Genomic DNA, 27,705 nt, shown 5'->3' with positions numbered 1-27,705 from the left:
CCTTTTTCCCCCCCCCTTTTTCCCCCCCCCTTTTTCCCCCCCCCTTTTCCCCCCCCTTTTTCCCCCCCCCTTTTTCCCCCCCCCTTTTTCCCCCCCCTTTTCCCCCCCCTTTTTCCCCCCCCCTTCCCCCCCTTTCCCCCCCCTTTTCCCCCCCCCTTTTCCCCCCCTTCCCCTTGTCTTCCCCCCCCTTGTCTTCCCCCCCTTGTCTTCCCCCCCCTTGTCTTCCCCCCCCTTTTCCCCCCCTTCCCCTTTTTTTCCCCCCCCTTGTCTTCCCCCCCCCTTTTCTTCCCCCTTTTCCCCTTCTTTTCCCCTTCTTTTCCCCTTCTTTTCCCCTTCTTTTCCCCTTCTTTTCCCCTTCTTTTCCCCTTCTTTTCCCCTTCTTTTCCCCTTCTTTTCCCCTTCTTTTCCCTTCTTTTCCCCTTCTTTTCCCCTTCTTTTCCCCTTCTTTTCCCCTTCTTTTCCCCTTCTTTTCCCCTTCTTTTCCCCTTCTTTTCCCCTTCTTTTCCCCTTCTTTTTTCCCAAAACCAGCCTCCCGCAATACCTGGGCCGCCGGCCTGGCTGAGTTTGCCTCTTTCTCTGTGAATCGAGGTCCTTACAACCGCGTCCGTCAAACGGAGCTCCTTGGACACCCTGCGATGTGTAGAAGTCATTAATGTAACGTGCAATAAACGTTCCGGCGTTCCATTTCCGATGCTTTTTCCCATCTTCTGGACCTCTTTTTGCCTTCCCGCAGCTCCAGGCACGCTGAGGACACGGGCAGGATCAGCCACGCACAAATTATAACCATTTCCCCGGCCACTTTGAGTGATTTAGGAAGAAAAAACTCCCACTACAGCTCTCTTTTTCCACCTGTAGACCAAAAAATGTCTCAAATAATGGGGAAAAACTGGGGGAAAAGCCTCTCCGTGGATTTTTCCCTCATTGTGTTTACTCACGTGGGTAAAATATTCCGGGCGTTGGCATTTTTTCCCCAGAAAATGCGTTTTTTTTGTAAGGTCTGGTTGTCCCCGGGAACGATGTTTGAACCATCCCTCTCGTCCCAGCAGGCTGACGGAGCTCTTGGAGGCGCTTCCAGTCGGGAAGCCAAGGGGATGATGGAGTCAGGTAGGGGCGACTACACTTACGTTTATATTCTACAGATTCAAAATATATAGAAAACAAAGTCCCTGCTGAGCCCCGGCTCCTCTGGCACCCGACTTTGCCGGGCCGGGGGGGGGTCGGGTCCTCGCTCTGCCTGATTTTGGGCTGGTTTCTCGGTGGTTTTGGTTGGATGCTTTTCTTGGCCGTTAACAAGTTGTGCTCCGTCAGGAAAATAATATTAATTGTTTAAGTCGCAAGGGATGAGCCGCTCTGGTTATACCCGCCGCAAAAAAAAACATTTACCTGTTTGTTTATATTTTTTTCCCTTTATTTCTTCTTTTTAAGGGAAAAGGAACGCCGATCTCGGTAAGTGATTTCTTCTTCTGCCTTTTTCCGTCAAAACGAGTCTCATTGATACGCGTTTTCCATGGCCTTTCTCGGCCGGGGGCGCGGATTATTTAAACTCATAAATTCTACACCACCTCCACTCATAACCGCTGTAATTTTGGGAACGTTGTGGTCGACAAAGGGTGAAAAAAAAATAAATAATTTTTTAAGACAAATCGTACTGTGCGAACAAAAAACCACCCCCAGGAGGGGGCTAAATTCTCTCTCTGTCTCTTTTTTCAGAAGAATGGGATGCAAAAATCCGTAAGTGTCACTTTTTTTTTTTTTTTTTTTTTTCCCTTTCCCTCGATGGTTAAAAATTTGCTGCTCAAAGCTTGAATTAACGTTATTTTGTGTGCAGGGAAGTTAACGGAAGAGTTCGGTAAGTCATTTGCCCGTGTTTCCGCGGCGCCAGCGTTAGCGACCGCCGCCGCGTCTCTGCAGGTGTTTCTTTTTTATTTTCTTTAGAAGAAAGCGACACGGAACTCGGTAAGTGCGAGGTTTGGGGGGGTCTGGGGGGGTTTTGGTGCTGCTGGGAATGGGAAAGGTTCCTCTGTGTAGAGGATGGGCGCGGTAAAGCAGAAGTGAGCCTTCGGGTTTTCAGTTTGTACCCGGAGGGATGGGGATGGGGATGGAGGTGGATGGATGAAGATGGAGGGAAGGATGGGGCTGGAGATGGAGGGGGCTGGAGGGATGGAGGGGGCTGGAGGGATGGAGGTGGACAGATGAAGATGGATGAAGATGGATGGAGGGATGGGGATAGGAATGGAGGGATGGAGGTAGGTGGAGGGATGGAGATGGATGAAGTTGGAGGGATGGGATGGAGATGGATGAAGATGGAGGGAAAGATGGAGATGGAGGGACGGAGGTTGATGAAGGGATGGACATGGATGGAGATGGAGGGATGGGGATCGAGAGGGATGGAGATGGAGGGATGGGGATCGAGAGGGATGGAGATGGGTGGAGATGGGGAGGGATGGAGATGGGTGGAGATGGGGAGGGATGGAGATGGAGGGAAGGGTGGAGATGGGGAGGGATGGAGATGGAGGGAAGGGTGGAGATGGGGAGGGATGGAGATGGAGGGAAGGGTGGAGATGGGTGGACGGAGATGGAGATGGGTGGATGGAGATGGGTGGACGGAGATGGGTGGACCGAAATGGATGAAAATGGAGGGAGGGATGGAGATGGATGGAGGTGGGTGGATGGAGATGGAGGGAAGGACGGAGATGGAGGGACGGAGATGGATGAAGGTGGAGGGAGGGACGGAGATGGATGAAGGTGGAGGGAAGGACGGAGATGGATGAAGGTGGAGGGAAGGACGGAGATGGATGAAGGTGGAGGGAAGGACGGAGATGGATGAAGGTGGAGGGAGGGACGGAGATGGAGGGACAGAGATGGACGGAGACGGATGGAGATGGATGAAGATGGAGGGAAGGATGGGTCTGGAGATGGAGGGAGAGGGATGGGGCTGGAAAAGGATGGGGCCGGTGGTTTTTAATTTTATTTTTAATTTTAGTTTTTAATTTTAAAATTTCTATTTTAACGTTTTAAATTTTATTTTTAATTTGCAGAGGAATGCGACACAGAAAACGGTAAGTCTCCTTCTTCCCGATTTTATAAACGCGTACCGTGTTTTAAAACGCGAAAATGAAGTATTTGACGCGGTATTTGCGCTTTGGGCGGGGCCGCTGACAGCCGCTCGGGGCCCGTTTCACCTATTTCGGCTTCAAAAAGCGCAGAATTGAAAAAGTTCTTAAAAACAAAACTGACGAGAAACGCCTGTAAATAAATAGAAGAAGCGGAGACGATTTGGTCTCTTTAATATTAAGAACAAAATGAATACATAGAAGCGGTGAAAAATAATTTAATTTATTTTTTTTTTAATCTCTTTTCTCTTTTTTTTTGGTGGGGGGGACACGAAACACAGAAATAGGTAAGCATGGCTTTTTTTTAATCTTGGATTAATTCATTCTGATAAGGGCGGGTCACGTTTCGTGAACCCCGCGTGGGCTCTGCCCTTTTATTTCTTATTTATTTGAAAGCCAAACATCTAAAGGGTAAGGTGAAGAATTCAAGCGCTTTTGTAACCCGCGTCCCAATTTCTTTCTCTGTTTTAAGGTGAACTTACAGAAGAAATTGGTAAGTCGTGATTCACCGCCCGTCAAATATAAATATATATATATTTTTTATAGCTTTGAGGCGTGTTTTAGCTGATTTTTCTTGCCCGTTTTTTAAAAAAAAAAAAAACGCGCACAGGTGCACTAATTTTTGACACGCTTTAATAACGCTTTAAATCGCTATTTGAAATTTTACTGTAAAAAAATAAATTAATTTTTTTTATAAATTTCAAATTTATATTTTTTTTAGAAAAATGACAGAAAAGGGGAGGGGGGGGGTTTGCGGGTTGCTTTAACCAGGAAGGCCGCCGTAAAGAGAATAAACGGAATTTCGGAGCCGAAGCCCGGCGGCCTCGGGCAGAGTTTTGGGGCTGTTGAGGCTGAATCCTTCCCAAACACTTACATCCTGCAAAAATCCCTTTTTCCGGTTCCCATTTGTCCCATTTTTCATGGTAAATGTTGCAAACTGCGGAGATGTGCCCAGTCTTAGATGCAAAAATGTCTTTAATTTTTTGAACAAAGAAAGGAAAATAGGGTACGGTGCGTCCCCGGGCTTCTTGAGAAAAATCCGTATTTATTTTTCTCCATTTTTCGCAATTTTTAGACAATCTGACTGCGGAGCTTGGTGAGTGGTTCCTTTCCTTTCTGTCTTCAGTTCACTGGGGGTTTTTTTTGGGGGAAAAGTGGTTTTTCCCCCTCAGACGCACACAAATCCAATCTCGGCGAGAAATAAAAGTCAACTAATTTTTTAAAAAAAGCGTAATTTCAGACGGAAATCGCCAATAAAACGAAAATCTGGAGGCAGGTGGTGGGTGGCGAGCGCTTCTTGACCACCGATATTTTCATTTATTCTTCTAATTTCTTGTTATTTTATTTACCGCCTTTTTTTTTCCTCTTTTAGAGGAACGCGATAGAAAAATCAGTGAGTGTCGTTTTTTTCCGGCGTGTTTCGGATCCGGTTCGTAAGTTATTTGGGGAACATCCGGGAGGTTTTGGGGTTGCGCCGAGATGCAAAATTTGGGCGGTTTGGCTCCGTGTTGCCTCTTCATCTCAAATATATTCCTGAAGTTTTCCTTAAGTGAGTTTTCCTGAAGTTTTCCTTACAATCGAGCTGTTGTCGTCAATCCCTTCCCTCTGCTTAATGACCGGCTCGTTAATCTCATTAGCACCAACGCGTAGAGCGTAACTTGACCCGGGGTCGCGTCGGCGGAGAAATAAAAATCACTTTCAGGCTGATATTCATTTATTTCTTTTGATTTAAGGCAAACTTGCAGCAGAGCTGGGTAAGGAAGCTTTTATTTCCTTAAAATGACAATTCTCTTTAATTATGCAAAAGTGCCGAGTATAACAAAAATAAAAAATGGCGTATTTTGTGGGGTTTTAGGGACGGGTGGCTTTTGGGGGGGGTTCCTTCCTCAACAAACCTTATTTTAAATTTTTTTTTTTTTTTTTAAATTTCCTTAACAAACCTGTTCTTTCAAAATATTTCTCTGTATTTATTGGTTATTTCTTGGGTCTTTTTAGGGGAATGCGATAAAAAAATCAGTAAGTAATTCCTCTTTGGATGCTCTTTTCTCTCGGAAACCGGACTGGAGAGGGAATTTGGGGCCGAAAACTGGAAGATTTCTTTTTGTAGATCGAGAAACATTCGTAAAAGCATAATTTTGAAGTGTAATTATCAACATAAAGGCAATATTTGGGGAAAATATTAACTAATATTTCGGGTTTATGTTAAGAATTATATTAAATATCATTATTTGAAATCATTTGTTTATTCTTAATAATAATTTCTGCCTCTTTTTTTTCCCTCCCCTCCGTTTCTTTCCAGAGGAACGTGATAGAAAAATCAGTAAGTGTCATTCGCTGTTGTGGTTTTGGGGTAAAACCCCCTTGTTTTGGGGCAGAAGGAGCCCCCCGATGCCCTCTCCTTGCAAAGTGGCAAATAAGAATACGTGTGTGTGTGTATATATATATTTTTTTAAATTTTTTTCCCATGTTTCAACCCAAATAAACACAAATATTCTCTTTTCTCATTGCAGCCAAACTCGCAGCAGAAGTCCGTAAGTCCTTTTTTCTTTCCTTTTGGAACAAAAACGATGGGTTTAGGCTTAAAAACCTCTATTTTGAAGTCAATTTTTGTCGTGTTACTTGATCTAATACCGATCTTTTTTTTTTTCCTTTTTTTGCTTAATTTCAAAGGCAGACTCACGGCGCTGCTCGGTAAGTCCGAGTTGTGTCCACAACCTCCCGCGGGAATTACTTTAATTAAACCTTTGCGGGATTTTATGCAGATTTTATTGCATTTAAAAAAAAAAAAAAATAAAATCATCAAATTTCAAATTCAGATCATCAGAAAACTGAGGGAAATCAGCTTTGCAGCAGGAAGTCGTGGAGCTGTTGGCTTCAAGACGCGTCGTCCGGGGGGAAAAACCACAAAAATTCTGGATTTTAATCTTTCTCTCTGTTTTTTTTTCCTTCAGGGGACCGAGACTCGAGGCTGCGTAAGTGCCTTCTCCTGACGCCTGGAAGCGGGGGGTCGAGGTGGAGATTTTTAAATTTTTTTTCTACAGTTTTTTCTTTTTTTTTTTCTTTTTTCCCCCCCCGCCCCCCGTATTTCTGAACGCAACCCCTCGTAGCGCCCCTCGATGGGAGCGTCGCCAACATTGGCGCTTTTTCTCACGAGAGCGAAATGTCACATTTCACCACTGTAAAAAAAAAAAAAAAAAAAAATCACGTTTTGCCATTACGAAAAAAAAATTCCCATTTCATCATTATGGAAAAAAAATCATCATTATGGAAAAAAAAAATCGCATTTTGCTGTTATGAGGGAAAAAAAATCCACGTGTTGTCATTACGGAAAAATAAAAACTGCATTTCGCCGTTACGAAAAAAATTCACAATTTGCCATTATGTTAAAAAAAAAGTCCAGCCATAAAATACAAAACGTAATTTTTTTTATCTCGGAGCCTTACGTTTTTATTACCAACGTCATTCGTTAGACGGAACGTAAGGTACGTGAGATTGAAGCGGAGAATTTACGCTGTCGAGAGGAGCAAAATACACCCGTTTAAAATCAACTTTTCTTTCCCTTTTTTTAGGGAAACTCACTGCAGAACTCAGTAAGTCATTTCCCCTCCTGTATTTTGGGGAAAAAAAGGGGAAGGGGCAGCCAAGAGGCACTAAAAACTGATATTTTCCTTTATTTTCTAATTGTTTTTTTTTTTTTTAGCAAAATGTGATGCAACAATCAGTAAGTGCCAGTTCCTCCTCCCCCGGGTTTGGTTGGGCTGACGGCGTCGAAAGGTGCTGGAATTGCTGGTAATAAAATCCGAGGGGAATTAAATTTATTTTCTGTTTTAAGGGATATTTACGGTGGAGCTCGGTAAGTCCGTTTCCTCCCTTTTGCGGTTTTTATTCAACTGGGGAAAAAAAATGCAAAAAAAAAAAAATAAATAAAAATTAAAGTTGTGAAAAAATAAAGCTGTTGGGAAGAAATAAAATTAAATTGGGGGAAGAAATAAAATTAAATTGGGGGAAGAAATAAAATTAAATTGGGGGAAGAAATAAATTTGGGGGGAATGAAATTGCGGGGAAAATAAAATTAAATTGGGGGGGGGGCGGGGGGATAGAAAATTAAATGGCATTTAGAAAAACGCAATTCTAAAAGCAACCCCCAAATTTCTTTCTGCCCTTCTCCCCGTTTTTCATCGACCTGGTGAAAAACCAGCGCCGTAACGGCAGAAACAGAGAAATTTAAACCCCAAAATAATTAGAAATGTTGGGGGCTGGGGCGGAACTTGGCTCCCGTTCCAAATTATGGCAGCGGAGGGAAAACAGGCAGAAATTGTGAGAAATAACGCACAAGTTTAATCTTTTTTCCGCTTATTTTTAGGCGAGCAGCACACAAAAATTGGTAAGTTTTATGATTTTTTTTTTTTTTTTTAAATATATATATTTCTCCACCCAGCAAATTTCTGGCTTAATTTCTTGGGAGGAAATTGGACTCAGAAATCGCCATCCGTTCCCTCGTTTTTACAGGAAAACCTTAAAAAATTGTCTTAAATTTTTTAAATATTTTTTTTCTCCCCCCCCCTCTTTTCAGGTGAACTTACTGCAGACGTCAGTAAGTCATTTTCCCGTTAATTCCGAAATCCAAAATCGGGACGGACACCGAGCGCTGGAATAATCGTTTGTTTCCGTTTCTCTTCCAGGGGACTGCAATCGAAAAATTCGTAAGTGTCCCCTCCCCCCCTCCTTTTTTTTTTTATTTTAAATTGTGAGAATTACCCTTCGGAATTTATTTTTATGTATTATTTATACACCGTCTGTATAACTTCCCTTGTAAACCGATAAATTATAAACGACAACTAAAACGAACAACGTAATGGCTTTCCATTACGAATATACAAGTATAAACTGCGGAAAAAGTACAATTCTGGCGTTAAAAAGTTCTCTTTTCACCTGACGCGTGTTTCTTCGCTGCCAGGGCGGCTGCGCGAGCTGCTGGGTAAGTGCCTCCCCCCCCCGGCCCTAAATCCAGCCTCCAGCGCGCCCCCGATGCTGCTTTTTCGTCCTTTTTTACCCCAAAACGCCGCTACCCCGGCATTTATCAAAACCAAAAAATCGTTAATAATTCCTTTTTTTTTTTTTTTTTCTTTTCCTCTTTGCAGAGGAGAGGGATTCGGAAATCCGTAAGTCGGACGCGAGAATTCGTAAAAAGCGAAAATTCGTGAGCGGAATCCGTTAAATTGCGCTGTGCTGGTACTCGATTTTGTTAACAATTCCAAAAAATAGATACGTTTGGAGAAAATGCACCGGGAAAGAGGTCAGGAATTACCGGAAATTATCGGGGAGAGCTGCTCCTCTCCCCAGAGCTCTCCGTCCTGTTGGCGGAGTCGATGAAATGAGCGGAAGAATTTCTGTTCGGTTCCGATTCGCGAGGTTTTCGCTCCGGTTTGATCTTTTTTCCGCTCGGATTTTTATCTATTTTTCTCGCCCTCGCCGCGGAGCGACGGCCGCAAAATTGGGGCTGCCGAAATGACAAGAGAAGTAAACGGGCGGCGCTGCCCGGGCGGGCTTTATGTCGAGTTAAAAACGTACGGGTGGAGAAAAAGCGGGAGTTTATTCATTTCTCTTCCGTTTGTCCGTTTGTTTCATTTTTAGGAAAGCAGGATGCCGTCATCCGTAAGTGTTGCGTCTGTTTTCCGGGGAATTAGATGCCGGGGTGGGGGGGGGGGAGGTGACAAGCACTTTATTTGAATTTTCTAACTTTCATTTATTATTTTAATTTTTTGCTTCTATGCTCATTTTTTATTTTTATTTTAACGTACGTCTTGTTTTATTATTTTAAATGTTTTTTTTTTCCTTTTTAAGGAAAATTGACGGAAGAGCTCGGTAAGCCGCTTCTGTTCCTTTCACAACGTGGATTTGGGATTTTGGGGGTGGGGTTTTTTTGATTTTTTTTTTTCTCAAAATTTTGAGAAAATGTCTCAAAATTCGCGCTTTCTCCAAACGTCTCGATTTGGAGAAGGAAATGTCTCAAAATTGGCGCTTTCTCCAAACGTCTCGATTTGGAGAAGGAAATGTCTCAAAATTGGCGCTTTCTCCAAACGTCTCGATTTGGAGAAAAAAAATTCTCAAAATTCGCGCTTTCTCCAAACGTCTCGATTTGGAGAAGAAAGTGTCTCAAAATTGGCGTTTTGTCCAAACGTCTCGATTTGGAGAAAAAAATGTCTCAAAATTGGCGCTTTCTCCAAACGTCTCAATTTGGAGAAAAAAAATGTCTCAAAATTGGTGCTTTCTCCAAACGTCTCGATTTGGAGAAGAAAATGTCTCAAAATTGGCGCTTTCTCCAAACGTCTCGAATTTCTCAGAACTTGCCGTAACGGTGGCAGTAGACGGATAAAGGGCCGGCGGCGAGTTTTAAAAATAAAATAAAACCAGATTAAAATCCGTTCAAAGCTCTGGGGCAGAAAAGGGAACAAAAACCTGCGTTTCACCTTTTTTTCTTTCTCTCTCTATTAGAGGAGCGGAAGGAAGAGGCAGGGGGTGAGTGAGCTTTTCCTGCCCCTCCAAAAACAATTCAGGAAGTTGGGATTTAAAATTCTATTTAACATTTTATTCATAATAATACCTTATTTGTAATTATTCAGGTGTGTGTATATATTAAAAAAGCCCGCGTACGCACGTGTGTATATGAAAATAAATAAATATATAAATATATCTCTGCACAAATCCCCCGTTAAGGTTCGAGGCTAAAAACCTAATTTAATTATGGGACCGAAACAAAAACTATAGGAATTCTGATTATTTTTCGTTTTCTTTTTAAAAAAAGCCTTCTGGGGGCGAAACAAAAAGCGCTCGGTTCTGGGGCGGGTGACGCCAAATTAATTAATTCTTCTCCTTCCTTTTGCAGACGGAGCCGCGGAGGAGCCGGGTAAGAGCCGACAGGAAAAGGGAGGGCTCGGGTTCCGCGCGCGTTCGGCCGCCGGGGCTGGATTGGGGGTTTTTTCCTTTAAAAGAGTTAAATGCCATGAGTTTGTATGATTATAAATGCCATTTAATTAGCTTCCGGATATTATTCGATAAAATAATAACTATAAAATAATAGAGGCTAAGAATTCTGATTTTTTTTTTTTCTCTTTTTCGTGTCAGAATTGTGATTTATTTTTTTTTTCCTACTTATTTTTTCCCTCTTCTTTTTTTTTAATAAGAATTCTGATTAATTTTTTTTCCGGTTTATTTTTTTCCCTACTTATTTTTTCCCTCTTCTTTTTTTTTTAATAAGAATTCTGATTAATTTTTTTTCCGGTTTATTTTTTTCCCTACTTATTTTTTCCCTCTTCTTTTTTTTTAATAAGAATTCTGATTAATTTTTTTTCCGGTTTATTTTTTTCCCTGTTTAATTTTTTCCCTCCTTCTTTTCTGGTTCCCAGAGGAGAGTGACCTGGAGAGGGGTGAGCGTCGCTTTCTCCCTGCCACGGCAGAAAAACCTTTTGATTTGACGGAATCCTCCTTAAACGCGCGATGAAAACTTTCTGTTTTTCCTCTTTTCAGACGAACTCACGGAAGAACTTGGTAAGTCCTTTCCTTCCTTTGCCAACACCAAATACCCGACGTTTCGCTCCGTTTTTCCTGTTGAATTTGGGCTATTTGTGGTCTCGTGTCACGACGAGTGAGCGACGCAAACGTCGGCAAAGTTTAACGCTGAAAATCTTAATTTTAAAATTTTAAACTTTTAAATTTAAAAAAAAACCTTGAATTTTACATCATCCGAAGCAGCTTTTTCCGTTTCTCCACAATTTAACTGCAGAAGTGGAGGAAATTTGGGTCTTCTAATAACAGAGGGATTGAATAATAGTAGAGAAGGAGAAAATATCTGGGAAATAACCGAATTCTAATGGAAATCCGTGTTTTTTCTCTCTCTTAAGACAAAGTCACTGAAGAACTCGGTATGTCATTATTTAATTTCTTCTCTTTTTAGCCTTTAACAAAAGCTCTTTGGAAGGTTTTCTTTGTTGCTGGGATATATCAAACGTTGATGTCGCAAAAACCAGCGGGAAACGAGAGCCGACAGGAAATGAAATCTCAAATCATTATTATTATTATTATTTCAAAGAACTATTATCGAATTAATTTTAAAAATTACTGATAAGAAGGCGGCGTTTGGGAGACAAATCTTGTCTCTGAGATAAGATCACCAGAGACGTTGTGAATTGGTTTTGACCTTGGGTTTCTCCCTTGTTTTTTAGGGGAACGTGATAAAAAAATAGGTGGGTTTTGTTCTCATTTCCCGGCTTTGGGGGCGTAGTTTTTTTCAGCCCCCCCTCAACCAGTTGGGCACAGAAATCCTAATTATTTCGTTTATTTCTTTCCTTTAAGAGGAAATCACTGAAGAGCTTGGTAAGTCTTTTTTTTTTTTTTTTTAACATCCTTAATTTGATTTTTTTTCACCCTTAATTTTAATTTTTTCCACCCTTCCTGTCTCTTTTTCCACTCCTAATGTTCTTTTTTGCCACCCTGTTGCTCTTTTACGTTGTTTTGAATTTTGTGGTTTCTTTTTTAATCTCAGTTTAGAAGAAAAAAAAATCATGGGTCAAGTAAAAATAATAATTATTATATTATGGATTTTATTAATAACAACAACACTGCGGGGGGGAAATTGTCAAGTTGCAATTTGTAGATGATGCAAACCCACAAAAAATAAAGGGAGAAACTGTTAAATTATTATTTTTTTTTTCCCTTTTTTTCCTCTTTTCAGCGGAACGGGGGGCACGGATCGGTAAGTGTCGTTCCTTCTGCCTTTATTAGGACGGGGGGAAAAAAAATACGTTAATAACGAAAACCACTTTTCCTTTCGCTCTTTGTAGACGAGCTCACTGCAGAGCTGGGTAAGTCCGATTTTTTAAAAAAAAAAAAATCAAATTTTTGCGAATATCTCAGATTTCAGTTGGTTTGGGTAGGATTAATTAGGAATAACTTCTTTTTTCTTTTTTTTTCCCCTTTTCCTTCCTATTTTTCCATGTTTAGGAGAACGTGATGCCAAAATCGGTGGGTGTCCGTCTCCCGCCCCAGTCCCACGGGGCTCGGCGCTGGGAATTATGACTTTTAGTTTCATTTTAATCGTGAAAATAATGAAAATTGGTTGGGGGGGTTTTTTTTCCTCTCTTAAGATGAACTGTCTGCGGAAGTCGGTGAGTATTTTTTTTCTCTGCCTTCCAAAAAACGCAGTTTACGGTCTGTATTTTTGTATTATTTTTTATAGGAAGGGGGGAAAAAAATAGGTTCTAACAAATTTTTATTGTATCGTTTTCCTTTATTTAGAAAAACGCGATAGAAAGATCGGTGAGTACGAAACTCCTTCCCAAAAAGTGAACGTCGGGATTTTGTAAGACGGTAAAAATATATATTTTTTTTTTTTTTTAATTAAAAATCAAAAATATCCTTTCTTTTTTCCTTTCGTTTCAGACGAACTCACTGCGGAGCTGGGTGAGTCGCTTGGAAGGGAAAGACAAATACGGGAGTCTGCGATTGTCTCCTATTTTTTTTTTATTTTTTTTTTAAATTAGTTTTTTGTGCTTTTTTCTGAGCTGCTTTGGGGGATTTTACGGAAACTTGCGCTAATGGAGATCAAGTAGAGAGAAACTATAAAATAGATATAATAACTAAGTATTTTTTCATTATATTAAGTATTTTTACATTAAGTATTTTTCCGTTATAGTAAGTATTTTTCCGTTATAGTAAGTATTTTTCCGTTATAGTAAGTATTAGGGTTTTATCTCTAATCATTGTGCTGCGTCGTTGTGTTCCCGGATGGCCACGTGTCACCGATGCCGTGACAATCGACGCAAACGGCGACGGTCGCCCGGCACAGAAACGCGTAGTTTTGCTTTGGGAGCCCAGAAGGTCTCCGAAAGCCGTGACACGAAACACAAAATAACCATTTTTTTCCCCCTTTCTCTTTTCAGAGGAATACAAAGCAAAAACGCGTGAGTGGCCTTTTTCCTCCCCTTCCGGCGCGGCGAAAAACACGGGAGATTTTGGGGGCATTTGGGGACATTTTTTTTATTTTTTTTTTTTTTTTGTCCGCAAACTCCACAACCGATGCCCTCGATTGTAGCCCAAATTCTCCCATTTCTCTCGTTTCTAAGGTGAACCCGAAGTGAGGATTCGTGGCGCGGACACAAGTCTCCGTTCGCTCCCATTTCACAAGAGTTTCGTCTCGCGCCACGGGAGAAAAAAACCAAACGCTTTTCGGGGGGGGAAGGAAGGAAATAAAAACTTTGCGTCAACTGGGGGCATTTGGAATTGAAAAAGACGTTATTAATTCTTAATTTCACTGCTTTTAAATTTTATTTATTTTTTTATTTAATTCAACGCCACTTTAAAATTTTATTTAATTTGAATTCTTAATTTAATTTATATACACTTTTATTTAATTTTATTTAAATTTTTATTTAGCTTATTTAAATTTTTAAATTTATTTCCATTTTTGTTGGTTGTTTTTTTTTTAATTAATTTTTTTTTTTTCCTTTTAAGGCAAATGCATGGAGGAGCACAGTAAGTGCTTTTTTGGGTTTTTTTTTCCCTCCCGTCGACAAACGCGACTTTTGCTTTTGGCTGGAAGTTTGCGTCGCCGTCAGTAACGTCGCATTGTGCGTTTTTTGGGTTTTTTTAGGGAAAGAGGAAGAAAAGATGGGTAAGTAATGTCGGGGAAGAGGGAATAAAAAAGGGTAAGTGATGCAGGGGAAGAGGAAGAAAAATGGGTAAACGATTTGATATTCTGACTCTCTGAACGGTGTCGCGTGGGGAAACGCGCATCAAGTTCCCGACCCTTGAGCTACAGAAGGCCAAGACGACACCAGTCCTTGGGCGAAACGAAAGAATTTAAAATTCAAGAAGTTTAATTCTCTTTTTCGCCCCCTTTTTTTTTTTTTTTGCCCCCTTCCTCCCCCAATTCCACAGCAAACGTGACGCTGGACCCGGAGACGGCCCACCCCCGCCTGGTCCTCTCCAAGGATCTGAAGAGCGTCAGGTGGGAATACGTTCTCCGGGAGTCTCCCGACAGCCCCGAGCGCTTCGACGCCGACCCTTGCGTCTTGGGTTGCGAAGCCTTCACCTCCGGGAGACACTGTTGGGTGGTGGACCTCACCGAGGGACAGTACTGCGCCATCGGGGTCACCAAAGAGTCCCTGCGGAGGAAGGGACCCATCGGCTTCAATCCCGAGGAAGGCATTTGGGCGGTGCAGCAATGGGGCTTTCAGAACCGCGCCCTCACCTCCCCTCCGACCCTCCTCAACCTGCCGCGGGTCCCCAAGAAGATCCGCGTCTCCCTCGACTACGAGTGGGGAGAGGTGGCCTTTTACGACGTGGAGAACAAAATCCCCATCTTCACTTTTCCTCCGGCTTCTTTCGCCGGGGAGCGGATCCGGCCGTGGTTTTGGGTGGAGCTGGGTTCCATCTCTCTGGTCCGATGACCCTGGCCGTCCTCCTCGCGCCGAGAACGCGGCGCCGGCGGTGAGCAGGTGGCTTGAGGGGGCAGGAGGGGTGGTGGCAACGCCTTTCTCCATCCCGACACCAACAGGTTGGTGGTTAAAGAGCAGCAGGAGAGAGGAACGCTCCCGGGAAGAGCTCCCCAATTCCCAGTCGAGTGCTCCAACCGTCGTCGTTGAAGGAAAAGCAGCCCATTCGCGTGTCCTCGGGGCGGCAGAAGATCTGCCCAACCTCAACCCAACGTCCCATCGTTGCAGTTCCAACCTGCAGGAACGTCAGGTGACCTGCAGGGAGGCGTAGGCTCCTCCTTCGGTTGATGGAGAGAGGTGGGCACCAGGGTAAGTCACCCGTCCCGCTGCCCACGTCGCTCCAGTTGTGAGTCCAGGCTCCCCCCAGCGTTTTCTTCTTCTCAGTTGGTGGTTGACGTGTAGATTTCAACCACTTGAGCCACTTTTATGGTAGGCAGAAGGAAATAAGCTCTTCTGGGGGGCACCTCGTCTCGTCCAGACGTAGATGTCAAAATAGGACAGGCACATCGTGCTTTCCCTCTGCCTGTCGCTCTTCGCCGACGGTTGGGGGACGCTCTTCGCCGACGGTTGGAGAAGTCTACGCTTGGAAGAGATTAAACAAAGGACGTGGCAAACCCTCCGTGACTTTCCTCGGAGCTCCAAGGCGCCTGGTCAATGCCGTCGGCTTCGTGTAGCCACATCTCCACAGGTTTCCTCCCCAAATGCTCCAGCCACTGTGCTGCTGGTCGAGGCGTTGCTCCTGATGCCCTTCATACCAGAGCTGGAAGCAGCCGTGTCCTCTGGCAGGACGAAATTTGCCTCAAATCAGGTGATTTTATTCCAGCTGGTTTAGCCGGAGTCCGCGAGTTGAGCTCGGGCTTTGGGAGAAGAGAGAAGCCAACTCAAGACCAAGCTGGTGTGATGCCCTCAGGTGGAACCTGGGGCGCCAGACATCCAGAAGAGGTTGGAAGAGGCTCGCACCAGCCACGAAAGCTTCCAGTGAGGTACTGGGAGCTCTAGAGCCAGATTCATCTCAAGCCCGTGCTGGAGACCCACCGGGGGCCAGCTCTGCTGGACGGTGAGGGACATCGCTGAAGCTGCTGGGGGGGGATGGACACCGCGGTCTTCACCTTCCGCGACATCTCACTGCGCTTCCGTCACGCTCCTTGATTCCTCTCTAATCCCTGCTGGTTCTTGGCCACCTTAAAACCTGAAATCTCGTCTCTCTGCCCCGTCCGTGGGACGACCAACTGGGGGGTTCCCGGCTGACAATAAACCCCTTGAGACTCTCCCAGAGCATTCGGTTTCTTTTTCCGGCCGGTGGAAGGTGGAGCCCTCCCAGCCCCTTCGCGGCCCCCTCGCAGCATCTCGCCCCACCTGCCCTCCGAAAAACGGGGGACGTTTGAGGTGGATCCCGTCGTGTTGATGCCGTCGGGGAGGGACGCGGTCACCCACCGCCAACGGCCAGAACATCTCGGGGTCTCCGCCCGGTGGGTTTGGGGGTGTTTTCCTGCAGTTCTTCGGGCCAAAACCCTTCATTTTTGCCCCAGTTGTGGTGACACTGGTGTAGGGTGGGGCGGGAGAAGGACCCAAGAGCTTTATTTTTGGGCCCCCGGTGATGGCCAAGGCGGGTGGTGACCCCCCACCCCAGGGAGGTGGCCGCGCTCGGATGGTCCCAGTGTTGCGTCGGTCACCAACGAGATTTTATCCCGTAGCTAAAAACGACAAAAGTATTTTCAATCCGAGCTTTATCTCGGGTGGAAAAATCCGCGCCGGGGCCACTGATCCCCGGAGGGACGTAAGCGAGCCGGTCCCTGGCAGGGTGACACCACCGGGCAGCGCATTCCTCCCCGCGTTTCCTTAAATAGGGCTGATATTTTCCTCTCTGTCCTCCGCGTGATCCCGCTCCGAGCTGGGACGGCTCCGGGAGAGGAGCCCCGGGGACCGAATCACCCCACGCTTGGATAAAAATCCCCAAAGCTCTTGAGTTTCTGCCACCCAACGGGTGAGTTCCTCTTTGGGGGCGGTGGGGGACGTCCCGGCAGAGGGAACCGGCGGCGCCTTGGCATCGCCGAGATGTTTTTCCACGTGGAAACACGAAGGGTTGTGAAGTTCGGGTGCCATTTCTCAAGGTGGGGGCGGGGTGGATCGCGTCGCTTTGGTCCCGCTTCCAGGTTCTGCCTCCGCCGCTTCCGTGGATTAAAATTAATTCCCAATAAAAGGAAAGCGGCGAGAAGACATAAAAAACCCGCCTTCCAACACGGTTTCTCTGCAGCGTTGGAGGGTTCTGCTGCTGGGAAGTGCTTTGGCCCGTGTTTGAAGGGTGGGAAGGAGACGTTGAGGGGGGGACACCAGGTCGCGTTCCAGCCAGGGAGCAGATTTTGGGGACGTTTTGGGGACAAAATGGCAGTTCCCACCAGGTGGGAAGGCTGGTTCCTTCGCCTTTGGCCATCCCAGGAGCGGAGACGCCAACCTGAGATGTCAACGCAGGCTTGGACGTAGGCGAGAGAACCCTCGATGGCCGAGAGGTGGGCGTTAACGGCCAAGGCTTGTGAGAGGGCAGTTCATCCCCTCCTCAAATTAACGTCCTCCTCGAATGAACATCTAGGAGAGATGAGACCTTCTCCTCCCCTTCTCTAGGAGAGATGAGACCTTCTCCTCCCCTTCTCTAGGAGAGATGAGACCTTCTCCTCCTCCTCTTCTCTAGGAGAGATGAGACCTTCTCCTCCTCCCCTTCTCTAGGAGAGATGAGACCTTCTCCTCCTCCCCTTCTCTAGGAGAGATGAGACCTTCTCCTCCTCCCCTTCTCTAGGAGAGACGAGACCTTCTCCTCCTCCTCTTCTCTAGGAGAGACGAGACCTTCTCCTCCTCCCCTTCTCTAGGAGAGACGAGACCTTCTCCTCCTCCCCTTCTCTAGGAGAGACGAGACCTTCTCCTCCTCTCTAGGCTTCTCTAGGAGAGACGAGACCTTCTCCTCCTCCCCTTCTCTAGGAGAGACGAGACCTTCTCCTCCTCCTCTTCTCTAGGAGAGACGAGACCTTCTCCTCCTCCCCTTCTCTAGGAGAGACGAGACCTTCTCCTCCTCTCTAGGCTTCTCAAGGAGACATGAGGCCACCTCCAACCGCTCCTCCTTCCTCCACCCACGCTGAGACCTTTTCTATCTTCCCTCGCTTGCAGGCACCAAGGGGAAGAGGAACGAGAGGCTGGAGGAGCTGCTGCCATGGCCTCCGGTTCATCTAGAGCAGGGGAAGGAGGAGAAGACAGCACCCACCGCACCGTCCCACAGCACCCTGCCCACCTGGGCTCCGACCCCACCGTCTGCGGAGGTGGGACGACCCGATCCTGGCCGGAGCGAGGAAGACTTGGAGATGCCGAAGCAGTTGGCCACCGAAGCCGGCTCAGGAAAGGGAATTTCCAACCCAAACTGCACTTGGAGCATTTAGAGGAGAAGCTGAAGCTCTTGGGGCTGGAAGGCGGGAGGGAGGAGAAGACCCATCTCTGCTCCTGGCGCAGGGGGACGGTCGCCTCCGAGGCTGCTGCGAAAGCGTCTGGCTCCAGCCGTGATGGACCAAGGGCTGGTGGAGGTCCCACCGCGGCCCACGCAGAGGAACCTGCCCGGGAGGACGAGGTCAGGTCCGCGACCGAGCTTGGGTTGGGCCTTTGCTGAGTTTGTGTTTTTTCCGACCAATTTAAGGGATTCTCAGGTTTCTTTGGGCGTCTCGGGATCGCAGGCTTCGAGCCAGCTGGGAAGTTCTCGGGGGCTGTTATTTTCTTCCCCCCCGCCCCGTGAAAATAGACAGCAATAATTGGGGAGAGCTAGGAAAAAAAAAAAAAACAACTCTTTTTGGCTAAAAATATGAAAAAAATACTGATTTTCAGACTAAGCCCCGAATCGGTCGACGGGTATTTTCCGATCGATTTCATGCAAGAATGAAAGTGGCTCCCCCTCGCCTCCCCCCGCGTCTTCTCCTCCGTCCTCCTCGCCCACCTTGCCATTTATTTATTTTTTTTTTATTTCCCCCCCCAAATCGGGAAGTGTTTCCCAAAACGGGGGCGTGTTCCCAAGCATCCCGCCCCTTCCCCGCTTCTCGACCCACTTCCCCACCCTCCCAGTCCGTTTTTTCGTCTTCCAGGAGCAAACACGCCGTGACCTGGAGAAGCTCAAGAAGCGAAGGGAGGAGCTTTTGGGCGTGAAAAGGAGCGGCGAGAGGCGATTCCGGGAGTTTTTGGTAAGTAGCTTCTTGGTTGCCACCAAAAGCCGGAGGTGCCGGGCCGGCGTCGGTCCATGGTGGTGTCCACCCACGTCCCCCAGACGCGGACGGAGGCCGAGCGGCAGAAGGTTGTGTCGGAATTCCGGCAGCTGCGCCGGTTTCTGAAGGACCAAGAGCTCGTCCTCTTGGCTGGGCTGGGAGAGCTGGGCAGGGAGGCGACGAGGAAGCGGGAGGAAGAGGAGACCAGGATCTCGGGGGAGATTTCGCTCCTCGACGTCCTCGTCTGCGAGACGGAGAAGAAGCTCGAGCAACCCCCGGGCGGGTTCCTGCAGGTCCGGCTGCTCCAGCGGGCGAGACGGGAGAGGGTCCGACGTCGCCTTGCTCGGAGCCTTCCCCCAGTTTTGGGTGGGAAACTGAGGCTTTTCGCTCTCTCTTTCCGCCCCAGGACGCCCGGAGCCCCGTGGGCAGGTTCGTGCTCCTCCAGCACCCACCTCTCAGCAGCCGGGGGAGGGCTCCCCGCAGCACCCTCGCGGTTTCTGGGACAAAAACGGACGGTTTTGGCAGCTCCGGCAGGGCTGGGAACGGAGCTCGGGGGGGCGTGGAGGCAAGAAGGTGGCCCTGAACCCCGGCGTGGGGACACCGGGAGAGAAAGCACCGGAAAACCGGAGCTTCTCTTGGCCACCGGGGCAACGGGGAGCCAAGCGTCCTCCCGTAGAGAGCTGCGTGGCCTGGGACGGAGGGACGTTCCGGGGACGGCCACCTCGCCCACCGCTGCGCGGGGGGAGGAGGGATGGTCCCGGCATCTCCTCCCGTCAGGACCTAGTCCCGTAGCTCCGGTTTGCGTCCAGGTGGGAGACGGGCCCCGCGGGGAGGACGGAGACGGAGACCGAGACCTTCTCGGACCTGGAGCGGAGGCTCCGTGCCGTCTCTCGCCAAAACGACGTCCTCCGAGAGGCGCTGGGGAGATTCCAAGGTACCCTGGAGCCGGAGCCGCTCCCTGTTTTCTCTGCCGAGGGAGGGGGGGCGGCTCGCTCCGCTGCCGGTTTTCCTATTTTCCCAAGAAAAAAAAAAAAAAAACAAAAAAAACCAAAACAAACCACACCAGGACACGAGAGCGAGCAGAATTCCCGGCCGGAGAAATGTGATGTCCAACCTCTGTTCTTCATCCCCCAGACGCTTTGCCGGCTGAACTGGAGAAAGAGGGAGGAGCGCCTCCAGGAGAAGACGGAAAAGGTGAAGGGTTGGGGGTTTTTTGTTGGTTTTTTTTTGGAGGGAAGGCTCCGGAAAAGTCATTTTTAGCCCCAAAGAGCGCTTAAAACTGGTTGGGAACCGCGGGGCTGAGCTCGCGTTGAGGTTCCTCAGGCCGGGGAGGAGCTGTGCCCTGTCCCCCAGCACGGAGAAGATTCCCGAGCAGGAAGACGTGGAGATATCTCCGCTCCCACGCGGACGCGTGACGCTCCGGCTGGAGCGGGGCTGGGTGTTTTTGGGGGGGGGGAAGGTGACGTCCTCCCCCAAGGTCACCGTTCTCCTCCCCCTCCCCGGCAGCGTTCGTGACTCTGGACCCCGACACGGCCAACGCCCGGCTGGTGGTGTCCCGGGACCGCCGCGGGGTGGGATGGAGGGACGGGGGGCAGGATCCGCCCCCCACCCCCCGGCGCTTCGACGCCTCCCGCTGCCTCCTGGGCCGCCGGGGCTTCGCGGGGGGGAGACGCTGGTGGGAGGTGGAGGTGGCCGGAGACGGCGCCTGGGCCCTGGGGGTGGCCCGAGGCTCCGTCCCCAGGAAAGGTTGGCTGGAATTTCGACCGGAGAAAGGGATCTGGGCCCTGGGACGCTGCGGGAACCGCTACCGCGCCTTCGCTTCCCCCGTCGCCACCTTCGCCCCCGACGACGACCCCCCCGGGGCAAGCGGGGGGAGGGTGCGGGTGGCCCTGGATTACGACGGGGGGCGAGTGGCCTTTTCCCTGGGGGGGGGGCAGCCCCCCCTCTTTACCTTCCGAAACGCCGCTTTCGGGGGGGAGAGCGTCCTTCCCCTTCTTCTGGGTGGGGAGAGGGTCCCGCCTCCGCCTCTGCCCCTGAGCCTGACCCCAACCCTTTTGGGTTTTTTTTTTTTGGGGGGGGGGGGGACACGGATTTTCTGCTCCTTCCGCACCTTTTGCCTTGGCGTTTTTTAATGATGGGGGCGAGAGAATCTTTAAAACTAATAAAAATAAAAAATACGGTATTTCCCGGCCGCGTTTAGCGGCGGCTGCCGGGGCCAAGCCTTGGGGGGGGGCATTGGGGACAGCGAGGGGGGGGGGACACACGTCCTGCCCTGGCCTCTGAGGTCCCCAAGGTGCCAGGGCACAGCTCGGGGGGGGGGGGGTCCCGATGCTTGAAGCCCCCCCCCGCCCCCAACCCCCTTTCTTGTTCACCCCGTTGACCCCCCCCACAGCCCCCCCCCCCCCAGCGCTGGTCTCACGGTCACGGGGGGGGGCGGGGGGGGGGGGGGAATGATCCTCGTAACGAGTAAAATAACGATAAACCTAAAACTAATTAAATAATAACTAAAGCAGCAAAGGGCCCAGGGGAGCGGCGCAGGGGCAGCACCCGACACCCCCCCCCCCGCCCCCAAAGACCACCCTGTGACACCCCCTTCCCCCCCCCCCGGACCACCCTCCCCCCCCTTGGGCCACCATCTGACCCCCCCACCCCCCCCCCCAAAACAGCATCCCAACCCCCCAGGCCAGCGTCCAATGCCCCTGGACCAGTGTCCCACCCTCCCGGACCACCATCCCACCCTCCGGGCCACCATCCCACCCCCCCTCCCCCCACCCCGGACCACCATCCCAAGGCCTGGACTACCATTGACCCCTCCACCCCCACCCCTGGACCACCATCCCACCCTCCTGGACCACCATCCCAGCCCCCCCGCCCTGGACCACCATCCCAACGCCTGGACTACCATTGGACCCCCCCTCCCTGCCCCCGGACCACCTCCCACCCCCCTGGACCACCATCCCAATGCCTGGACTACCATTGGACCCCCCCCTCCCTGCCCCCGGACCACCTTCCCACCCCCCTGGACCACCATCCCAATGCCTGGACTACCATTGGACCCCCCCCCACCCCCGGACCACCATCCCACCCTCCTGGACCACCATCCACTCCCCCCTCCGCCCCGGACCACCATCCCAAGGCCTGGACTACCATTGGACCCCTCCCACCCCCCACCCCCGGACCACCATCCCACCCTCCTGGACCACCATCCAGCCCCCCCGCCCTGGACCACCATCCCAACGCCTGGACTACCATTGGACCCCCCCCTCCCTGCCCCCGGACCACCTTCCCACCCCCCTGGACCACCATCCCAATGCCTGGACTACCATTGGACTCCCCCTCCCTGCCCCTGGACCACCATCCCACCACCCTGGACCACCATCCACCCCCCGCTCCGCCCCGGACCACCATCCCAAGGCCTGGACTACCATTGGACCCCCTCCCACCCCCACCCCCGGACCACCATCCACCCTCCTGGACCACCATCCCAGCCCCCCCGCCCTGGACCACCATCCCAAGGCCTGGACTACCATTGGACCCCCCCCCCCCCAACCCCTGGACCACCATCCCAGCCCCCCCCGGACCACCATCCACCCCCTCTCCACCCTGGACCACCATCCCACCCCCCGCCCGGACCACCATCCCACCCTCCTGGACCACCATCCCACCCCCCCCCGCCCTGGACTACCATCCCAAGGCCTGGACTACCATTGCACCCCCCCCCTCCCTGCCCCTGGACCACCATCCCACCCCCCCCCCGGACCACCATCCCACCCTCCCGGACCACCATCCACCCCCTCTCTGCCCTGGACCACCATCCCAACGCCTGGACTACCATTGGACCCCCCTGCCCCGCCCCGTCGCCCCTGGACCACCATCCCACCCTCCTGGACCACTGCTGAGCACGTGCCGGGGGAGAGGAAAATCCCTTAATATCTTTCCCCCCCCCCCAACTTATTTTTAACTTCTTACTATTTTTAAAATTTATTTATTTATATTTGGGGGGGGGGGGGGGGGTTGCAGCCAGCCGCGGCCCAGGGCTGAAGAAGGGCTGGGGGTGGGGGGGGGTGATGAAGAGCAGGGGGGGGTGATGAAGAGCAGGGGGGGGGTGATGAAGAGCAGGGGGGGTGATGAAGAGCGGGGGGGGGGGTGATGAAGAGCAGGGGGGGGGTGATGAAGAGCACGGGGGGGGTGATGAAGAGCGGGGGGGGGTGATGAAGAGCAGGGGGGGGGGTGATGAAGAGCAGGGGGGTGATGAAGAGCGGGGGGCGGTGATGAAGAGCAGGGGGGGGTGATGAAGAGCAGGGGGGGGGTGATGAAGAGCAGGGGGGTGTGATGAAGAGCAGGGGGGGTGATGAAGAGGAGGGAGGAAGGCAAGTGGTCAATGAGCAAAACCATCTCCCGGCAGCCGACGAACTCTGCGGGTGCCCCCCCCGCCCCCCCCTCGGCTTTTTCCCGGGTTTCCCCACAAAAAACGCGGCCGGCAACTGGGAACGGCCACGAATCCGCTGCGTTGGGCGTCCCGGGGACCCCCCCCGGTAGATCGGGGACCCCCCCCCCGGTAGATGGGGAAGGGGCAGAGAGGGGGGGGGACACACAAGGAAGCGCATCCCCCCCCCCCCCCCCAGGTCCCGCGACCCCCGGCATCGCTCGCCCCGAGGAGGCCACAAAAAGGGATTTTTAGTTCTTTTTTTGTGGGGGGGACACACCACCCCCCCCCCCCCCCCCCACATCGCCATCAGGAAGGTGGTGGGAGCCCCCCCCCCGCCACCGCCAGCTGGGGAAGGTGCTGGGGGGCGTGGGGGGGGGGGTTGGCCTCCCAACCCCCCCCCCACAAAAAGAGGGTTTTTTCAGCCCGAAATGGGGCTGGGGGTGGACGAAGGGGGAGCGACGGCGGCGCCCGCGGGGGGAGAGGAGCCGGGCGACCCCCGGCCCGTCCCTGGAGGTGAGGAATTGGGGGGGGGTGGGGGGCACGGGGGGGTGGGGAGAGGACACGGACCCCTCGGAGCGGGGCTGGGGGAGGTCGCGGAGCTGGTCCGAGGGTTGGAGTGACATTTTCGGGGGGGGGGAGGGGCTCCAGAAAAGCTGGGGGGGGGTCTTGATTTTTGGGGGGGGGGGCCATGGGATGGTGAGGGCCAGGTTTAAACTGAAAAAGGGGAGATTTAGGTGAGAAACGGAGAAGAAATTCTTAATTCTGGGGGGGAGACCCGTCGCTGGAGGGGGTTCAAGGCCGGGTTGGAGGAAGGAGGAGCCCAGGGATGGGGTGGGGGGGGGGGGGGGTGTGCGTGTCGTCCCCCCCCGGCTCGTGGAACTGGGGGGGTCTTTACGGTCCCTTCCCACCCAACGGGGTCTATGGTCGCCCTCATCTCACCTCGGCGGCTGGTGAGGACCCTACCGCTGGGGGACGCCCCCTTGGAGACCATCCTCCATGACGGGCGTCCTCCTCGTCGGTGTCCGGTCCCCCCCGTCCCCCCCCCCCCACCAAAAAAAAACACCGATCAAAAAAATCACCCCGATCTCCATCCAACCCCCGCAGGCGCCGGGACGCGGCGGGAGGACGGGGGAGGCCGCGGGGAGCGGGGACGTCCCGGCGGAGCCGAAGCGGGCGGGACGGTGGTGAAATCCGCCGGGAAGGACCAGGGAAGAGCTTCCGAGAGCCAGCCGGGGATGGAGGGACGGCCGGAGACCGGGCGGGAGGACGAACTCACCCGGCAGCTCTTCCCGGAGGAGGGTCCCTACGAGCGTTCCCGCTGCCAGCGACGCTTCCAGGCCACGTCCGAGCCCGTTTGCCGCCAGCGGCCGCGCCGGGGAGGGAAGACTTTGGGCTGCCGAGAGCGCGGGAAGGAGTTTGGGCAGAGCTCGGCCCCCAGTTCCCACCGGAAAAGCCACGTGGTGGAAAAACCCTACCGGCGCTCCACGTGCCAGAAGCTCTTCCAGGATGGGTCCACCCTCCTCCGCCACGAGCGGGCGCACACCGGGGAGAAGCCCTACGCGTGCCGGGAGTGCGGGAAGAGGTTCTCCCGCCGCTCCCACGTCGTCGTCCACCGGCGCACCCGCACCGGGGAGAAGCCCTTCCGGTGCTCGGAGTGCAGGAAGAGCTTCAGCCAACGCTCCAACCTCTTCACCCACCGCGTCGTCCGCACCGGGGAGAAACCCTTCGCCTGCCACCGGTGCGGGACGAGGTTCACCAGGAGATCCAGCCCCATCGTCCACCAGCGGGGACGCAGCGGGCGGAGAACTGGAGGGTGCTCAAAATGCGGGAAGAGCTTGGAGGAAGATGCCAGCGCTGACGCTCCCGGCAGCGTGGGGCTGGGAGACGGCTCGTCCCCGTGCTGCCAGTGTGCAAAGACCCTCCAGGAGGCATCAGGCCTCCTTGACCGGCAGAGGTGACGCAGAGGAGAAACATCCCAAGTGCCTGGAAGAGGAGAAGTGGCTTGGCCTTGCTTGGCCTGGCTTGGCTTGGCTTGGCCTGGCTTGGCCTTGCCTGGCCTGGCTTGGCTTGGCTTGGCCTTACTTGGCTTGGCCTGGCTTGGCCTTACTTGGCTTGTCCTGGCTTGGCTTGGCTTGACCTGGCTTGGCCTTGCCTGGCCTGGCTTGGCTTGGCCTTACTTGGCTTGGCCTGGCTTGGCCTGGCTTGGCTTGGCTTGGCTTGACCTGGCTTGACCTGGCTTGGCCCATCGTGGCTTGGCTTGGCTTGGCCTTACTTGGCTTGGCTTGACCTGGCTTGACCTTGCCTGGCCTGGCTTGGCTTGGCTTGGCCTTACTTGGCTTGGCCTTACTTGGCTTGGCTTGGCTTGACCTGGCTTGGCTTGGCTTGGCTTGGCTTGGCCCATCGTGGCTTGGCTTGGCTTGGCCTTACTTGGCTTGGCTTGACCTGGCTTGACCTTGCTTGGCTTGGCCATACTTGGCTTGGCCTGGCTTGGCCTGGCTTGGTTCGACCTGGCTTGGCTTGGCCCTTGGCTTGGCTCATCTTGGCCTGGTTTGGCTTGACCTGGCTTGGCTTGGTTCGACCTGGCTTGGCCTTACTTGGCTTGGCCTGGCCTGTCTTGACCCATCTTGGCCCTTGGCTTGGCCCATCTTGGCCTGGCTTGGCTCATCTTGGCCTGGCTTGGCTTGGCCTGGCTCATCTTGGCCTGGCTCGTCGTTCCTGAGGAGATTTTTATTTTCGTATTTGCAAATTCGACAAAAAAAAAAAAAAAAAAAAAAATCCAAGGAAATTATCAAATGTTCAATGAACGACCCGTTTCCTTCCTTCGCTGTCCCACCGGATTCGACCCCTGGTGGCCTGGAGCTGCTCCGTGGCACAGCCCGGAGGCCACGTTGACGGTACCGGCCCGAAACCTTCATGCCTGTGCCCAAAATGAGGGGACCGTCACCTACGCCTCCGTCCCCGTGGTTCCTCTGGGCCTTGGTGGCCACCCAGCACCTCCAGGGCCACCGCGGTGTTGGAGGACCACGGTGGGGGACAAGGCGGGAGGGGACCCACGGGGTGGGGGAACATCTGGGCTTGAGATGTTGGCCCCACGGTGGGCTTGGAGGATCTGGGGGGGTTCCGAGCGACGCGCTGGCGCGCTGGTGGTGTCCCCAACCCGCGGAGAGGATGGGGTGGACCCCCCTGTAGATGCTCCACGATGGTGGGAGGGTCACTGAGGAGGGGTCCCGCCAAGGCCGCAGGTGGTCCCAGGTTGGGGGGTCACCACCACCTCTAAAAACCACCCCCCAAGTCCCCGGGGGACCCAGGTGTCCGGGAGGGGACGCGGGTGCCCGAGTGGAGGACCCCTTTGCCCACCGTACCCGGTCAGGGACGTCGGTGGTGGCCGAGCGGGGCCGTTGGTGGCACTGGCGACGCTCCTGCCGTTCCGGTGGTGTCTCCTCGGTGGGACCACCCTGTCCTCCTGCTTCGGGCCGGGGACCCGCTCGAGGGCAGGGGCGCCCAGCTGGTGGCCAGCAGATGGGGAGATCCCAACTGGGAAGGTTCCTGGGCTTCCCAGAGACCTCGTTACGGTCTTGGGTGGCCGCGGCGGGCAAATTAAAGTAGCCACAAACCCGAATTCGGCCAAAAAAGCCGCGGTGACCTTCTCACTTCTCCACCTAGACCTTTCCTGGCCCATCTGGCCCGGAAACCCGCTGTGACGTGACCCTCCCCGCCGCGCCGCGGCCGACTCCGGCCCAACCGCGCCGGGGAGGGACCAACCCACCACCTTTTTACCTCGAGGGCGCGCGGCCGCACCCCGGTTTTGGCTCAGGTACCGGATTTGGGGCCTCGGGGCCACGCCCATGTCCCCACGGGAGCACCCGGGGTCGGAAAACCGCGAGTTTCGCGCCGATTGAAGGTCAAGTCGTAGAAGGTGAAACGTGGGAACGCCCACCCGGGCGAGCGGCGGCGACAGCGGGATGTTCCTCCGGAGCGGCTTCGTCCACGGGCGGCTTCGTCTTCGGAGGGAAGCGGGAGAGGAGGAGACCCGGGAACGGGAGGCGCGTCCCACGGCACGAGGAGGAGGAGGAGGAAGACGCCGCCGAAGAGCTCTTGGTGAGAGACCCCCGGAGGCTGCGGACCTTCCCTCACGCTCGGTCCTGGGAGCCGGGTGAGGGACCTGCTGGTGGTCTTCATCCCGGGTGTCCGGCACGGCAAAGCCGAGCGGATGCCGGTTCTTCCGGAAGCCAAGGCAGAAACCTACTGGCCAAAGGGACCGGTTCCCCCTGCGGCGGCCGAGCTCCGGTCGGAGTTTCCTCCGCCGGGGCTTTCGGTGAGTTCCAAGCTCACGCCCGGCTCCGGAAGGAGAAGAACCCACCGCGTTCCTTCAAAAAATAATAAAAACCCCTCCCGACTGCCCCGAAACCCGTTGGGAAAACGCGATTTCCCCCCGGATTTGG

The 27,705-nt window shown here is 52.3% G+C and overlaps 3 protein-coding genes across 21 annotated transcripts in view; all 3 read left to right on the top strand.

Moving 5' to 3' along the window:
• The window catches only part of LOC134507815 (E3 ubiquitin-protein ligase TRIM15-like), a 16,485-nt gene extending 610 nt beyond the window's left edge, over window positions 1-15,875 (top strand). Inside the window, exons 1-43 of one of the 19 annotated variants that reach the window (XM_063318704.1) lie at window positions 861-935; window positions 1,047-1,104; window positions 1,426-1,446; window positions 1,714-1,731; window positions 1,829-1,849; window positions 1,939-1,956; window positions 3,039-3,059; window positions 3,586-3,606; window positions 4,189-4,209; window positions 4,486-4,506; window positions 4,847-4,867; window positions 5,109-5,129; window positions 5,413-5,433; window positions 5,624-5,644; window positions 5,784-5,804; window positions 6,065-6,085; window positions 6,683-6,703; window positions 6,814-6,834; window positions 6,946-6,966; window positions 7,477-7,497; window positions 7,687-7,707; window positions 7,796-7,816; window positions 8,071-8,091; window positions 8,255-8,275; window positions 8,748-8,768; window positions 8,958-8,978; window positions 9,609-9,632; window positions 10,000-10,020; window positions 10,520-10,540; window positions 10,641-10,661; window positions 11,015-11,035; window positions 11,336-11,356; window positions 11,466-11,486; window positions 11,845-11,865; window positions 11,954-11,974; window positions 12,114-12,134; window positions 12,257-12,277; window positions 12,408-12,428; window positions 12,552-12,572; window positions 13,052-13,072; window positions 13,623-13,643; window positions 13,762-13,782; window positions 14,049-15,875. In XM_063318704.1, coding sequence (XP_063174774.1) covers window positions 864-935; window positions 1,047-1,104; window positions 1,426-1,446; window positions 1,714-1,731; window positions 1,829-1,849; window positions 1,939-1,956; window positions 3,039-3,059; window positions 3,586-3,606; window positions 4,189-4,209; window positions 4,486-4,506; window positions 4,847-4,867; window positions 5,109-5,129; window positions 5,413-5,433; window positions 5,624-5,644; window positions 5,784-5,804; window positions 6,065-6,085; window positions 6,683-6,703; window positions 6,814-6,834; window positions 6,946-6,966; window positions 7,477-7,497; window positions 7,687-7,707; window positions 7,796-7,816; window positions 8,071-8,091; window positions 8,255-8,275; window positions 8,748-8,768; window positions 8,958-8,978; window positions 9,609-9,632; window positions 10,000-10,020; window positions 10,520-10,540; window positions 10,641-10,661; window positions 11,015-11,035; window positions 11,336-11,356; window positions 11,466-11,486; window positions 11,845-11,865; window positions 11,954-11,974; window positions 12,114-12,134; window positions 12,257-12,277; window positions 12,408-12,428; window positions 12,552-12,572; window positions 13,052-13,072; window positions 13,623-13,643; window positions 13,762-13,782; window positions 14,049-14,560 — 1,479 coding nt within the window. In that variant the 5' untranslated portion in view covers window positions 861-863 and the 3' untranslated portion in view covers window positions 14,561-15,875. The other 18 variants (XM_063318703.1, XM_063318702.1, XM_063318701.1 and 15 more) reach the window with 18 other exon arrangements.
• A 107-nt stretch (window positions 15,876-15,982) lies between these two features.
• LOC134507810 (E3 ubiquitin-protein ligase TRIM7-like) lies at window positions 15,983-21,011 on the top strand. The gene is given in 9 exon segments (XM_063318694.1): window positions 15,983-16,074; window positions 17,762-18,212; window positions 18,718-18,813; window positions 18,897-19,127; window positions 19,241-19,263; window positions 19,644-19,768; window positions 19,969-20,028; window positions 20,341-20,819; window positions 20,821-21,011. Coding segments are annotated over 9 exon segments (1,581 nt in total). The 5' UTR covers window positions 15,983-16,009; the 3' UTR covers window positions 20,872-21,011.
• Window positions 21,012-23,691: 2,680 nt separating this feature from the next.
• Window positions 23,692-25,321, top strand: LOC134507788 (oocyte zinc finger protein XlCOF19-like). Its single transcript, XM_063318657.1, has 2 exons — window positions 23,692-23,776; window positions 24,368-25,321. The coding sequence occupies exons 1-2, from the start codon at window positions 23,692-23,694 to the stop codon at window positions 25,219-25,221; spliced, it is 939 nt and encodes a 312-aa protein (XP_063174727.1). The 3' UTR covers window positions 25,222-25,321.
• The last annotated feature ends 2,384 nt before the right edge of the window (window positions 25,322-27,705 follow it).

This window comes from Chroicocephalus ridibundus, chromosome 28, assembly GCF_963924245.1.
Source record: "Chroicocephalus ridibundus chromosome 28, bChrRid1.1, whole genome shotgun sequence".
NCBI classification, from domain to species: domain Eukaryota; kingdom Metazoa; phylum Chordata; class Aves; order Charadriiformes; family Laridae; genus Chroicocephalus; species Chroicocephalus ridibundus.
The sequence above is the reverse complement of the archived record's forward strand: the minus strand, read 5'-3'. Positions and strand labels throughout refer to the sequence as shown.

Excerpts from the sequence above, each read along its gene's own strand:
- LOC134507788 (XM_063318657.1), top strand. The coding sequence starts at position 23,692 with ATGGGGCTGGGGGTGGACGAAGGGGGAGCGACGGCGGCGCCCGCGGGG. Across the intron at positions 23,777-24,367 it reads CCCCCGGCCCGTCCCTGGAG|GCGCCGGGACGCGGCGGGAG; the intron begins GTGAGGAATTGG and ends CAACCCCCGCAG.